This window comes from Pyrgilauda ruficollis, unplaced genomic scaffold, assembly GCF_017590135.1.
Source record: "Pyrgilauda ruficollis isolate IOZ18807 unplaced genomic scaffold, ASM1759013v1 scaffold117, whole genome shotgun sequence".
NCBI lineage: Eukaryota > Metazoa > Chordata > Aves > Passeriformes > Passeridae > Pyrgilauda > Pyrgilauda ruficollis.
This window is the reverse complement of record NW_024509988.1, coordinates 324,489-338,949: the sequence shown is the minus strand read 5'-3', so window position 1 is coordinate 338,949 and position 14,461 is coordinate 324,489. Positions and strand designations below refer to the sequence as shown.

The 14,461-nt window shown below is 51.3% G+C and overlaps 1 protein-coding gene across 2 annotated transcripts in view; it reads left to right on the top strand.

The window, feature by feature from the left end:
• Window positions 1-14,461, top strand: part of ZFHX3 (zinc finger homeobox 3) — a 138,160-nt gene that overhangs the window by 105,941 nt on the left and 17,758 nt on the right. For both annotated transcript variants that reach the window (XM_041483568.1, XM_041483562.1), the window contains exons 5-7: window positions 1,623-1,730; window positions 10,294-10,427; window positions 10,618-10,818. In XM_041483568.1, coding sequence (XP_041339502.1) covers window positions 1,623-1,730; window positions 10,294-10,427; window positions 10,618-10,818 — 443 coding nt within the window. The remainder of the gene's footprint in view (window positions 1-1,622; window positions 1,731-10,293; window positions 10,428-10,617; window positions 10,819-14,461) is intronic.

Sequence of the window (14,461 nt, the reverse complement as noted above, 5' to 3'; positions counted from 1 at the left end):
GGCTGGGGCTGTGCAGTGGGGGGCCAGGCCCAGGGCAGTGGGTGATGGGCTGCGGGCCATGGGCAGTGCACGCCGTCTCCTCGTGCTGTCCAGGGGGCCCTGGAGCACCTGAGCCGGCAAAGAATGGTTAAAATGATGGTTTAAATTAAATATAGAAACCCATTACCAAAGGTTTTTAATAAAACCAGCTAAAATCTGCTTCCACAGCAGCTGCCCCAGCTGAAGGGACGCCCTTGCCCTGTGTGAAGTGGTTTGAAGGCACGAAGGTGGTGGGGTTGGAGTGGGGATGGTTTGTTGTGTTTTTTCCCTAGAGTGGAAAAAAGATTGGGATTTTAATTTCTGAAATGTGAGCCCAGCTGCTGGTTTCACAGCCCTTCTCCCAGCAAACTTGAGCACTCAGCTCACATGGCAGACTGCCCGTCTCACCCCTCCACCAGTGATGTGTCTTTCTACATGTTGGATGCCTTTGTCAGCACTGCCACCCATCTCCCCTCTCACTCCCAATTTAGGCTGTCATATCCTCAAACAGCACTGCTGAGTATCTGCAAGCTGCTAATATATACTTTTAATCTGAATTTCTAGCCCTGTCTTTGTTAGGAGGAGGATGGGGGCTGGTGCTTGAACCTGTTAGGTGGTGCAGGTAAATCTCAGGATTGCGTGGGTTCATGGGGTTTACCGTGACCAGATAATGTGAGTTAAAATTCTAAACTATCCTGCCTAAAAATGGGTATAATGGCCTAAAAGCGCCTCTTTTAGCCCAGTGGTGGGGTAACCCCTGTCAGTTACAGGGACTGTACATTAACACCCATAAGAGCAGATGATAGTGTGGCTGTTACACCCTGCTGTAAGGGGTCTGGCAGCCACGGTGCTCTCACCCCCGGAGTCCCACCTGACGAGGTGCCTTGGAGTGGAGCTGCACACACGCTGTGCCCATGCTGGCCTTGTGGGCAGCACCATGGTGCTCCATGTTTTGTTCTGAGCTTTCAGCGCTTCTCTGAGTGTTTCCTCCGTGCTTTTGCACCTGCATGGTGCTGCCCGCGTTTGCAGGCTCTTCCTCTTGCTGGGATGAAGGCAAGGCTGCCAGCGTCTTCCTCCTGTGCCTCATGTCTGGGCTGGGGCTGCAGCAGACCAAGCTGCTCCGAGCTTGGTCTGGGCAGGAGGGATGGCATTTGTCTGCAGTGGGCTCTGGCACCTTGGTGACCAGGGTCAGTACTGCACCCTGTCACTGGGTCTGAAGAGCTTGAGGTGGGGATGAGGAGGAAGGATGAGGCTGAAGGTGCTGGAGGCCCTGGTCACTCGATCATGCTTCTGTAATCCCTGATGTGGCTGGGTGGAACCTTATTGTGTAGAGAACCATGTCACTGTACATGACACCAGGGGACCTCAGCAGCTCCAGGTGGTACAAGTAGGCAAGGTTCTTTGTTTTGTCTTCATCTCTCAGTTCTTTACAGTTTCTGTCTTGAGCAGTAGCAGGTGTGCTGGGAGAGCACTGGGTGATGTTGATAACCTGCCACCCAACACTTGTGCACAGCCTTCGCTGTTGCTCTTACTGTTTGGCTGCTACCTATTCTTCTGTACTGCCTTCCATGTCTGTGTCACACTTTCTGCTTTTCTTGTTTCAGAAGAACCCAGTGAAGATGTGGAAGGGCCCAATGAAACAGCTGGCGATGCTGAGGAACCTGCCAAGGAACAAGAGAGTGGAGGGGACAAGGACCAGAGTAAATGGACAGGTATGATTCTGTGGTTTAGCTGAGGTGCTGTTTGATCCCTCATTTTCTTCAAATCCAGGAAGGGGAGGTGGAAAAAACAGTGGTCCATAAAACCCTTTTTAGCTGACCACAATGTGGCAGTGGCAGTGTGACATGTGTCATCCTCTGTGAAGGCTTTGTGTGTGGCTTCTCGAGGTTCTCAACAGTGGGAATTGTGGTGGTCAGGCTGGGCCGTGGGTGCTCTGGGGCTGGACCTGGGCAATGGGGATCAGCAGAGGAGAGGAGGGGGGAGAAGGGACAACCCCTCCTGCCAGCAGCCAGCATGTGGTTGGGTTATATCATTTGACGATTCTCTGATAGTCCCACTCTGGAGAGGGCCATCCATCTTCCACCCTCATCTGGTCCTTGCTGCCCACTTCAGCCTGGGTCCAGAACCCGAGGTGCTGAAGGTGGCATTCATTTTCCTTGGCCCAGGACACAGCAGTTGTGGCTCCAGGTCCCGTTTGGTTGGCAGGCTCAGTGTTGGTCAGTGCAATGCCTCAGAAACCCTCAGAAACGCTTCTCCCAGGCAGCCCCCTCCTGCTGCCTTCACAGCTGCCTCTTGGTGAGCCCCAGACAAAGACACTTCGCCTTAAATTGTCTTCCCAACATGGAATGTGGTATTTCACCTCAACAGTTACAGTCTCAGCCCATCTCAGCCTCAGTCAATGGAAGATGTGTCCCAGCTGGAGAGGAGAGCAAGCTGGGCCCTGTGGGTTGTTGAAGTTTGTGCTCTCAGTGCAGGCTGTACTCGCTGAGGTTGCTCTGTGTGTTCCTTCCCATCACATACTGATTCTTAACCTGGAAATGCAATTTGGCTTGGCTGTAGCTGGTTTTTAGTCTCAGTTCGTTGTGTGGCATTGTGTGATGCTGAGCACAACCATTTTGTGAAGTGTCACAGATGTAAGTTTTGTTTATTGATTAAATCTCTTCAGGGTAAATAGTGCTCTTTGCCCAAACCTGAAGCACTTTAAAAGGCTGATCTGTGTGCAAAGATTATATCTCAAAATATATAAGGAAAAATAAGGAGCTTACTTTCTAAACCCTTTTCTGTCCAGAAACTGAATCTGGGTGGTTTAATTTCTTCGTCCTGCCAGTGAAATTCCTAACCCAGTGTTTGTGAGCCAAGGAGCAGATCAGAAATGGGACAGCTCCATGGGTCTGCGAAGGGAGCTGTGTGGGGAGGACACAGAGCAGGTGTGTGAGCCCATGGAGCATGGGACCAGCCTTGTGCGAGCCAAGGTGTGTGTGATGGGCTGGCACTGAGCTCAGGCTGCTTGCAAGCGTGTAACACCACCGCCCTGAGCTTTAAAGCCAGCTTGTGTTACCAATTGTCGCTGTCCAGCCAGTGTGCAAAGTAGGCACCACACCTTGCTCTTGTTTCTGCTCTTGTCCCTCAAGGAGCATGACTGTGTTGACAGTCCTCCTGGACCTCAGACACGGGAAGGAACAGAAACTGGGTCAGGTTGTACGTGACAGGCCCAGAAGAGAAGAGTGCAGGGACACGAAAACCTGGTACCAGTGGAGCCGTGAGCAGGGAGGGGAGCAGCAGCACCGGGGAGCTCTCCCTGGAGGAGGAGGGGGAGTCTGTGACCACGGTGTCATAAAGCTAAAGAACATGAAGCCTTCTTTGCATTTGCCCTCACTGAGCAGGGCAGCACAGGCTGTGTCAGCAGCAGCCTGGGGAGAGCCTGGCCCCGGCCACCAGGGAACTTGGTGATGCTGAACGTTGTCCCTGGCCTGCTGCACTGTGCCTGGGTGCTGGGACACTGCCTGGAGCATACCAAACCTGCCAGCTGCTCTCTTGTGCTGTGCAGGGGAGAGGGGAGGTGTGGTGAGGGACAGGCACGGGGCTTGTCCCTGACTGAAGGAGGGGCTGGGGAATCGTACACCTGCCATCTCTGCCCCAGATTTTCCCGGGAATTGACCAAACAACTGTTTATAAGTGCTGATGGGAAGATAATGAGATGAGGAACAATCGACACAGATTTGTCAAGAACAAATCATGTCAACACGACCCAATTTCCCTTCATGTGAAGAAGGTCCTGTTTGGAGTCAGTGTCTCCTTGGGAAGGCTTTCGATGCCACTTTTCAGGACAGACTGAAATGACTCACAGACAGTGTAGGTGACAATACTGTGCCACTGGTGGGTTCCATTAGTACTGGAAAGCTCTCCATTCCTGAGCTGGGATGTTGGGGAGGCTGAGCAGCAATTTCAGAAAGCCCAAACATCAGGAAAAGCCCAGAACAGTGCAACATCAGTCAGGAGGAGAAAGTGGAATGAACAGGCTTATTTGACCCAAAAGAAGACCAAAGAGGAGGACAAGATAAGTCTTGTGCATGAAATGCTTCTGAAAGGAAGGAAATTACTTGTTCTCCATGTAGAGGATACAGACAACAAGACACAAAGGGCTTAAATTGAAGGGAGAAGGATTGATGTTAGATAACAGGTTTTTATAAGTCCTCCTGTACAGCCTGTGGCTTAAGCACTGGAGTGGGTTTTCTGGGAAGGTTCCTCAGAGGTCCTTCAAGAAGATTATAGAGGAGCTGCCATCGGGAGGAAGGCAGGCTTAGTCTGTCCCACTTTGGATGGACTGGCTGACCTTAGGAAAAGCCTCTGAGCCAGGTGTGAAGATGGAGATGGGAGCAGGAGAGGTGTGAGCTGAAAGCCAGTGATGGGGCATGTGAAAGGGGAGGGGCACAGACTTTTTTGCTGCTCACCACCTACAATTTGATTGTTACGTTCCTCAGCAATTTACTCCCCTTTGTGCTTTGGTTTCCTCACTGTGCACAGGGGATATATTTCTTCTACTTCCTTAAAGGTTTGCAAGATATGTGACAAGACAGTGAGTTCTTTGCCCATCTCCCTGCCCCAGCCCAGGGGTGAGTGTCTGCACCACGGTGGGTACAGTCCAGGTGCAACCTGTGCTGGGGTTACTGTCAGCACCAAGGGAAAAACCTCACTGTAAACTTGTCAAAGTGTCTCAATTGCAAAATAAATGTATTGATTCATTCTTTATATTTATTTTAAAATGCAATAATGTGAAGCAGAAACATTTTTTTACGTGATACTTTTCAATTGAATATACTCGGGGAAAACTACATCCCATAGAAGAACTCATTGGATCTTGATTTGTACAGAAATCTCTGTGATTTCTGGAAGGTTCTGGAAGATGGCAGTGCCCCCACACTGGAGCAGGGAGATGCTGTGTGCCTGATGACTCATTGTTAGACATTATCTTGTCATGGCTGTGTGAGATTCACCACAAGCAAACCAGCAAGAGGGAAAGGAATTGTGGCTGATCCCAGTTCCATTTTTAAGGCAGGATGTAGATGATGGACACTCAGCTGAAGCCCTGCTCCTTGCAGTACAAGGCCTCTCAGATTTGAAGTGGTGCTGGTTCATGTCTCTGATGGAGAGCCCCGTCACCAGCAGTGACCCAGCTACCAGAGGCTTCCTTAATGCACTGTCCATTGGGTACATGGACAATATCAGGGGTTTTTCCACAAAAACAAGAAACAAAGTCTACTTAAAATATAGATTGAAATGAAATCTTTCTGGAGGACTGGCCTGAAGGGCTTTTATTTTTGTTAATGATTTTTTTCTTTTTTTCTTTTTTTTTTTTTGTCCGTGATGCTCACCTAACAGAGCAATTAGTGCAATGGACCGTCCCTGATTCGAATCCGTGGTAGATTGCTATTAAAGGAAGTATTAATGGGCTGCTGAGAGCTGGGAAATTGTTGCAGAAAAGTGTGTTTATGGAGTATGGTGCTGGCAGGCATGATTTCAATTGGATTTGACATGTTTAACATAAATGTATACTGCACAGCTCCTGCAGTTTATGAATAATTCCTACAGGCCGACTGCCTTTCTAATTACTGAAATTGAAAAAAACAGGTCAGGCACATCCTGACGGAAATCTATTCCTGCTCCTCCCCCCGGCTGCTTTTTGCTGCTTTTTTTTAATATCTGGCGTTTGTGGAGCACTTAATGGCCGGGATGTTGTGGGGGCCTGAGAGGCTGGGAGGAAGGGGACGAGGGCACGATGGAGCCGCTCAGCACTGGCGCCCGAGCGAGGGAAACCGGGGAGAGGGGATGGGAGAGAAGGACCGGGAGGTTGCCTGTAACTGTGTTTTCCCAAGGATGTGTGAAGCACAAAAGGCTCCTGGGTGGCAGCTCCAGCCCAGAAGTATGGCTGGGCCGGGTGGCTCCATGCAGCTGCTGGCTGAGCTCGGGGCAGGCTGGGCTCTGGTGGCATTGGAGGTGCTGCAGGAACTGCAGTGGGCTGCAGGAGAGGTCTGTGGTGCCAAGCAAAGCCCCACCTCCAGGAGCCCCTGGTGCTGCTTGGCATCTCACAGAGGCATCTGCTGGTGTTCCATGTTCATATGGAGCAAGGCAGGGAAGTCTGGTGGCGGCTGGAGCTTCTGGATATGAATATTTAATAGTAATTCAGCCGTGGGTACTCGCTGCAGGTGGGAAGGTATGACACAGCATTAGAAAAACAAATTATTCAGCCATTTTTGGGGCTGTGGAGCAGGAGTGAGGATGGGTGCAGAGTGCACCGAGCATGGGGCATTAACCTGTCAGCTGAGTTACTGTCAAATACAGAGCTGAGAAACGCTGCAGAGCAACAGGTAGTGCACAGGCCTGATAGTGTGGCTACAGCAGCTGACTGGAATGGAAGTTCCTTCAGGGAATGGGGAATTAAACAGTGTTTGGGGAGGAAATGTTGGCTGTATGTTTCTGAGGAGGTGGCAGGGCTGCAGCAGCTCTGGGTGCCCCGTGCCCTTCCCCAGCAGTCCATGTGGGCTCTGGCCATTCCTGCATCAAGGCAGATTCTGGAGAGTGGATGAAACAGATAAACTAGCCCTGGATTTCAGGAGACACACAGGTGCTGTGAGGGCACAGGGGCCAGAAGCCTTGGGCATTGACGGCACAGGGCTGTGTGGCACAGTAGCAGCTCCCACTGGTCCGAGGGCCAGTGCTGAGCGATGGCTCCAAGAGCAACTGAGGTGATGTGAGGAAGGAGGCACCACCAAATACAGAATGCTATTTTCCATCAGGCAGTGAAAGCACAGTTCCCTGCTCTCGCTGAGAACTTCCCCAGGCCAGCAGCTGGATTTCATGGCAAGGAGTTTTTTGGAGGCTGGTGGTGTTTAAATCAATGGCAGTAGCAGAAACCCCACTGTAAATTTCTAGGGCAAGTGGCAAGCTGGTTTACGGAATGCAGGGAGATGAGAACCTCTGGCTTACGGAAAGCAGCATGAATTAATAATCATTTAATTGGCTTTTCCATTATGTTGCTTGGTTGGGAGATGGAAGTTTAGATGAAGGGACTGTCAGTGATACTTTAGCTAAAAGAATCTGATGGGTAAGAGGTGGGTGGTGACTTCCTTCCCACCAGGATGGAGAGCAGCATTTTAGGGGATCTGTGTTGGCTTTGCCTCTGGAACCAGCAAAGGAAAGGCCCCTACTTGCAAGGAAGTGCCCATCTCACCTCTGGAATATACCTAGGGAGGATCTCTCCTCCTCCTCAGAAAAGCAGAAGCTGCTGAGCAGAGTGAAAGATCAGTAGATCTCCAGAAGTGCTGTGGCAGCCCCGCCCCATTGCATTCACTTTAGGGGACATTTGTTGAGAAACACAGGTCTCCCTCTTAAGTCAGTGAATCTGAATTAAATCCATTTAAAAAGTCAAAGTAATAATAATACTGTTTGATGTGCAGATGTACATCGTAGTTTAAAGCAAATTCCTTTTTCTGCCCTGCGGGGCCTGGGCCTGGAAGCAAGATGCTGGCACAGGTGGTGTCTCCGTGTGCTCCAGTGTCACTGAGCCCTTCGAGGCCACGGCCTTCAGGACATTTTGAGCTCAGGACATTCTGTCCTGTCCTCTCTGCACAGACAGAAGGTCCCAGGCTATGCTAAGAGTTCTGCAGGCAGAGCCAAGCCATGTCCTCATTTCTCCTGGTAGCAGAGAGTTCTTAATTCCTCTGATCATCTGTGATGTGGACTGAATGTGTCATTTTGTGCATTTGACTGTTTATCAACAACAAACTTCAGTCTTGGTGTTAAAATTCCCAGCTGAGCTGTCAACTCAAAAACTAATACTTAAAATATCCTAAGTGCAACAAATCAGTTATTCTTGGGTCTGGACAATCATCAATAATTCTAGTTTTGAAGGATTAAGGTTATGGGGTTGAACTAAGTGATTTAATGAAATTGGACACTTAGGAGATGGTACATCTTAATTACCTGTTACTAATTCTAAGCAGGCTGCTTCACAGTAGAAAGGAGATGAGAAAATACCCTGCTGTGACTCCCAAGCTGATGTTCAGCAGTCTGGGGTAGCTGATGATTGGGCTGAATTCAGTCACTGCATCCAGAAACACTGCACTGGTGAGCAGCTGGCAGTGGTCAGTGCCCAGTGCAGGGACAGAGTGAGGACTGACAGGACCAACAGGAGCTGCAGTCACCCCCTAGAGAGGTCTGAGGGGACCCGAAGCCATGGCACAGACCACCCTGGCACACCTGGGGTCTCCAGCTGCTCTTCCCAACACCCAGCAGCCCGATGGGGGCTGGCTCGTCAGTGTCCGAGGTCACACTGAGGACTGGACAGTGCCAGCAGTGGTCAGGCTCCTGACAAGGGCCACTCACATCACACAGGGCTCGGGCAGGGCATTTTCAAGCAGGGTGGTCCTTCACCCACCACAGTGCTGGCTCCTGGTGATGGTCTCTCCTCCCCAAACCCTCCAGGAGGGACTGTGTTGCTCAATGGAGGAGCAGCAGAGTGGTGCCATGTTCCCAATGCTCCAAGCACATTTGTTATAGAAAGCAGGGAAGGTCAGCTCTGGCCCTGCAGACATCTTAAAGCTGTTTCCAGTTCTGAGCCGCAGGGACAGTCTTGGTTCAAGCAGGGAGCTGGGCAGAGCAACCCATCATTCTGTGAGGGCAGAGCAGGATCTGTGACGGTGTTTGTCAGTCAGCCCTGACACTGCGAGCTCCTTCCAGCCCTGGTGTGGGTGTTTTTGTGGAGTTGGCAGCACAGCAGAGTCCTGGGGTTTGTACCCCAGGTGCAGCCAGGACTGTACCTGCACACGTGGAGGCTGCTGCCCAGCCAGGCATGAAGCACCAGGCATGCACAGTGGTGCTGTGGGGAACAAGATCACTTCCAAGCCCATTCCCTAGGGACAAGCCTACCAGGAGAAATTCAGCAGTCCCAGATCAAATCCTCTAATCCCTGCCTCCCTCTGGCAGTACTGCTACCTGTACTTGTTTTCCCTCTCCCAGAACTTATTTTGCCTCTGTTCAGCTGAACGCAGAGATGGGGACTGGCAGGGAAGGTAGTTAGGAACAGGAATTGTACTCTCCGCTGTGATGCGGTACGTTTGGAAATACAGCTCGTGCCAGTGCACAGAAAGGTCTTTGGGAAGGAAGCAGTTTGCTGGGATCTGATTCTTGATGGTATTGTCTGAAACAAGGAGCAGATACCAGCGGGTTCACAAGTTGAGTAGGAGAAAGGGGGAAGAGTATGGGGGACTGGCCTGAGAATGCTACAGCGCCTTGTTAATCGGCAGCTGATCCATCATATTAAATATCCAGCTGTCAGATATTACCTTTCAAGTGAAAATGAATAACTCCCATTAAGGGCAAAATGGGTTTGAAGTCGATTCGAGACAGATTAAAGTACCGTTATGAATGTGTGTTCGGGGAGGAGGAGACGGGGGCTGTGTATAATATACTTGTCCTTACAGTTTTTAAATAATAGATGTCCCACAAATTTATGTACTGAAGGCAGCCAGGGTTCGGGGGAGGAGAAAGGTCAGGGATGTGCTTCTCCCAGTGCCACAACTCGTGGAGTGTTTTGCTGTTGACTTTAGGGTCATTTGCATTTATCTGTTTGGCTGAACAAAATAGCCTTTTCTTGGCTTATCACAGTGGGAGTGTTTGGGTCCCCTTGGCCGGGTCCTGCCAAAATCCCAGTTTTGGCAGGACCATGTGCTAAGAAGCACCAGGTATGCTTCTTCCTCTGGAGGCGTGGGCTGAGCCAGCCAGAGCCATCCCAGCAGCACCACTGCTGCCAGCACAGGTGCCATCCATGGGGCTGACAGCCACAGCCACCAGCCCTCTCCAGGGCAAACACATTTCTCAGTGTCTGTGTGTAGAATGTCCTGGGTCAGCCAGGGGTGTGAGTTCTACCTTACCAAGTCCAGCTGCTCCTGGAGGTGACACATGGGCTTTCACCATCTGGCCAAGCATTTGTGTGTCCAATGCAGCCACAGGCCCAGAGTCTCCTGCACCTGCAGGTTGCAGGCATCCCCCAGAAACAGCTGAGATCTTTCTGCTTCTGGCCACCAGTGACACAGTTCCAGTGCTGTGGGAGATCAGTGAGAGGGAACTGGTTTTGGCCTGGTGTGCATTGAGGACATTGGTCAGTCCTCAGATTCATCCTCCTCCAAGTCCGTAGGGTGTGTGTCACGCAGTACATGGAAGCCCTGTCCAGCCTAGGCCTCTTTGGGGTGTCCTGATGTCAATGGCTTTCTGTTGCAGCACCAGCCAGCCAGCCGGAGAAGGAGCTGCCGGAGCCTCCAGCATCCTCCAAGAGGATATCATTTCCCAGCAGCTCTGAGTCACCTCTCTCCTTTAAGTGGTCAAAAACTTCAGAGGAGACCAAATCAGAGCAGGTAAGGCAGAAGAACCCGTATCTCTGTGCAGGTAACGTGTTTCCAGTGTGCCAAAAGCAAAGAATAAAATGGGAAAAAGAGGATGAAAGGCAATAACTGGTGGTAGAAGGCATCAAATTATTGAAGCCTGGCTGTAAGAGAGGAAAGTAGCACCTGAAAGAGCTGTGTGATTGATTTGTCTGCTCTGCAGATGTACCAGTGTCCATATTGCAAGTACAGCAACGCGGACGTGAACCGGCTGCGGGTGCACGCCATGACCCAGCACTCGGTGCAGCCCATGCTCCGCTGCCCGCTCTGCCAGGACATGCTGAACAACAAGATCCACCTGCAGCTGCACCTCACCCACCTGCACAGCGTGTCACCCGACTGTGTCGAGAAACTCATCATGACAGTAAGTGGCTGCGTAGGCAAGCGCGGCTGCTGCCATCCCGGCATGTCCACGGCCATCCCCACAAAGATGAGGAGCAGAGAGTTGCTGTGGTAGCAGCTCCTTCCTGTGGTAGAGCTCTGCCGTCGAGGTTTGCTGCACCCTGCTATGTTGTGTCCCTGCTTGAGCCCTATGAAGCTCTACTGTTGAGTGATTTCACTGTGAAATAAGGATAAATATAATTTCCTTGACCTTATGAGGTCAGTGCATGGGGTGGCAGCTTATGCAAAAGCTTCTGGAAGACCCAGCAGTTGATGGGATATATTGTCCTTGTTATTTCTTTGGTATAATACTCAATGCAAGGTTCTGTCTACATTTAAGAACTTGTCATCAAGTATATAAAATAAGTGTTTATTTTGATTCCTGCCAGTTCTTTCTCTTTGTGTTTCTTTTTCTTGCACCCTGTTTTCTGCTTGTTTTCTCCCTTCTTGGGCAGTTCTTGGCACTGGGGGTGAATAACACGGTGTTTGTTGTAACACTGATGTTCTTCACCAGCTCCTCCTGTGTCATCTTCTGAGCAAGCACATGCAACATGACTCAGCTGTTCTCTTACAGTTTTCTTGTCTTCTCTTTCTGTCACTCTTCCTCTCTACAATTCCCTGAAAGAAGGTTGGAGCCAGGTGGGGTCCTCTTCTCCCACAAAACAAGTGACAGGACAAGAGGACTAGCTGCAAACTGCACCAGGAAAGGCTTAGATTGGATATTAGGGAAAATTTCTTCATGGAAGGGGCTGGAAAGCCCTGGCACAGGCTGCCTACAGAAGCAGTCACCATTATGGATGGAGTCACCATCCTTGGAGGTGTTCAAAAATCATGTGGATATGGCATTTGGGGACAGAGTTTAACCATAGTGGTGGTGTTGGGTTGATGGCTGGACTTGGAAAATGAAGGGTCTTTTCCAACTTTAATGATTCTGTGATTCCTTTTGTGGCTCCTTCTTGAAGACAGGAGTGGCAGAGTCACAGAATCACGAGTAGTCTTGGGAGGGAGCTGCTCCATCCAGCCTTCCTGCTCAGGCAGGGTCCTCTGATCATGTTGCTCAGGATTGTGTCCAGACAGCATTTGAGTATCTCCAGGAAAGGAGATTCTCTCTGGGCAGCCTGTTCTGGTTCCCACATAAGAACTTTACGTTTGTATCTTGCTGCTTTGCATTGCTAGCTGCCTGTCTCCTCAGGGCTCCTCAGGATGTAGCTCTGCCCTGCCTGTGCGCCTGGGTGACAGAGCTGTCCCGTCCCACTGACCACGGCCGCCGTGGCCTGTGTCCATTTCACTGGTGCTGCTCAAGTGTGTAAATAGCTTCTGAGGGTTTGAACAGCCCTTGTTCACCTCTTAACTGCATTGGTGGCAGGTGTTTTGTCTTTTCTAAGAGCAGCGAGCAGAAGCCAAACCCCTTCCCTCGGCCAGTGGGTGTAACCAGTTTGCTCGGGGTAGCTGTCACGCTGCTGTGGATGGAGGGGTTTGTTTTGAGGCAGGCAGGGTGCCTGGGCAGGGTGTGTGGTCTGGAGCAGGAGTGCTGGGCTGGTTTGTCCTCAAGCACATCTGTGTGCTCTGGGACATGAGGGAATGGAAGGAGCTCAGGACACTCTGCAGAGCAGGTCAGGCTCCCTTAGGTGAGCACTCTGCTGTGCTGGAGTAGGGCCGCAGGGCTCTGCAAGGATGGCAGAGACTGGCCCAGCCATGATGCTCATCCTCATGCATGTTCCTGATTTTCCCACCTTTCTTCCCTTTGGCACCTAGACACACATATGGGAGGGTTGCCTCTCCTCCTCCAGGTCTCACAGCAGGGGTGAAGAAGGTGGGTCTTTTTGTATTCTGTGACAATATTTTGAGACATCAGTGTGGTTTGTGCAGAACATGGCAGCATGGGAGGGTCCTGACTTGGCTGGTTCTCACGAAGATGCTCCTGGGTTTGTTGTTAGCGCCGCGGCGAGGGAGTCGCAGCCCCGTGACTGAGAGCCAGGTCCCTCTCGACGCAGCGTCTGCGCTCAGCGTTGGAGGAGGCTCCAGTTAATAACACCTTATCAGACGCCGTTCGGGAACCTGCAGTGTCTAATATGTCTGTTGCCATGGTAACGGCTCCTGCTCGCGCTCAGCATCTCCAAGCTGCCTGGTCGTGCTCCCTCCTTTTCATATCAGCAGCAGCCGGGCTGGCTGTCCCCTGGGACCCCCACGTCCTCCCACTGGCCCCGCCACAGGGACAGGGGCTGGCGGGGCTGCCTGAGGAGCAGAGCACATGCTGTGCCCCACAGGGACAGAGGCTGGGGCTCACACTGTCCTGCCATCTCCTGCAGCTTCCCCTTCGTGGGGCTGGTGGATGAGCATAGACAAGTTCTCTCTCTGTGGCATCACGGCCTCTCTGAGCAGGGCCAGGCTCCACCTTTCCCATCACAGCCCCTGGACTGGCAGGGCCCGTGGCGAGGGTGAAGTGCAGTTCACCGTGCAGGCGATTAGAGGCTGATGGGCTGGAGCTGGGAGAGAGGATGGCTTCCCAAGAGCCTCTGGGAGTGGGAGCTCTCCCTCCTCCCACAGCCAGCCTTATCCTTCTACACATTTCTGTCTTGTCATCTCTGCTGTCAGCTTTCTCCTCCTCAGTTTAAGGCATCTTCCTAGTGTTCCATTCTTCTTTCCATCTTTTTCTTTTCCCCCTTGCTCCAGGAGTCATTCTTGCCCATCCCTACCATCTCGCTTCTCCCTCCTGCTATCTTTACATTTTTACCCTCTTTCCCATTGTCTTTTCTTATTGCTCTCTCCCTTCTGCTGTCACTCAATTTTTCTCTCTCCCTCCTTTTCGCCCCCTCCCTCTCCCCCCTTTCCCTCTCACTCTGTGTCTCATTCTCCATCTCGGATGAAGGTAATGAAAATAATCGGGCTTCATTAATTCTGAGCCCTGTGAGATGATAGCCATTTGGAGCCATGTTTGCCAATTAGATGGTCTAAATTAGAAGTGACCTTGGTATACTGCCATCACTTTGCCTCTCAGAGTCTAATGAAGCTTTTCACTCCAGCACCCTCTCTCTCTCTCTTTGTAATGGAAATTACCTCCTTTGTCTGGTGGGGAACCTTCCCTCCCGTCTGTAATTCCCCTGGTTTCATAGACATGGGGACAGTGATGTATCTCCTCAGACCTCTTCTAGAGGGTTTCTTTTCAGAGCCACATGATTTCAGCATTTTGGGGTGTATTCAGGGGAACCATCCTCTCGTTTGGTGCCCATGGACAGTCAGCACAGGCAGGTGGGGTGTGAGAGGAGCTGGCTGCTCACACCAGCCAGGAGTAATTGTTTGGACATGTCAGCAATATGCGAGTGTTATATTGATGGGTGTTGGGCTCTGAGCCTCCAACCCTGCACACAAGCAGCTCTGCAGTTGGTTGTTAAAAATCCAGTAGATCCAGTGGTGGCTGGAGCCGTGCGTGTCACTGCTGGAGGTTGTCACCAGTGAGGAGTGGGCCCACTGGTTGTTCTGCAGAGGGATGACAGGTTTGTACGTGTCAGGGTGTGTGCATACTGGTGGGGCAGGGAGGCAGGAGACCTGACCCATCAGCCCTCAGGTGCTCTGTAACAGTTGTTGCCGGGCCACTGTGTCCGTAGAAATGGCCACCAAAGTGGAGT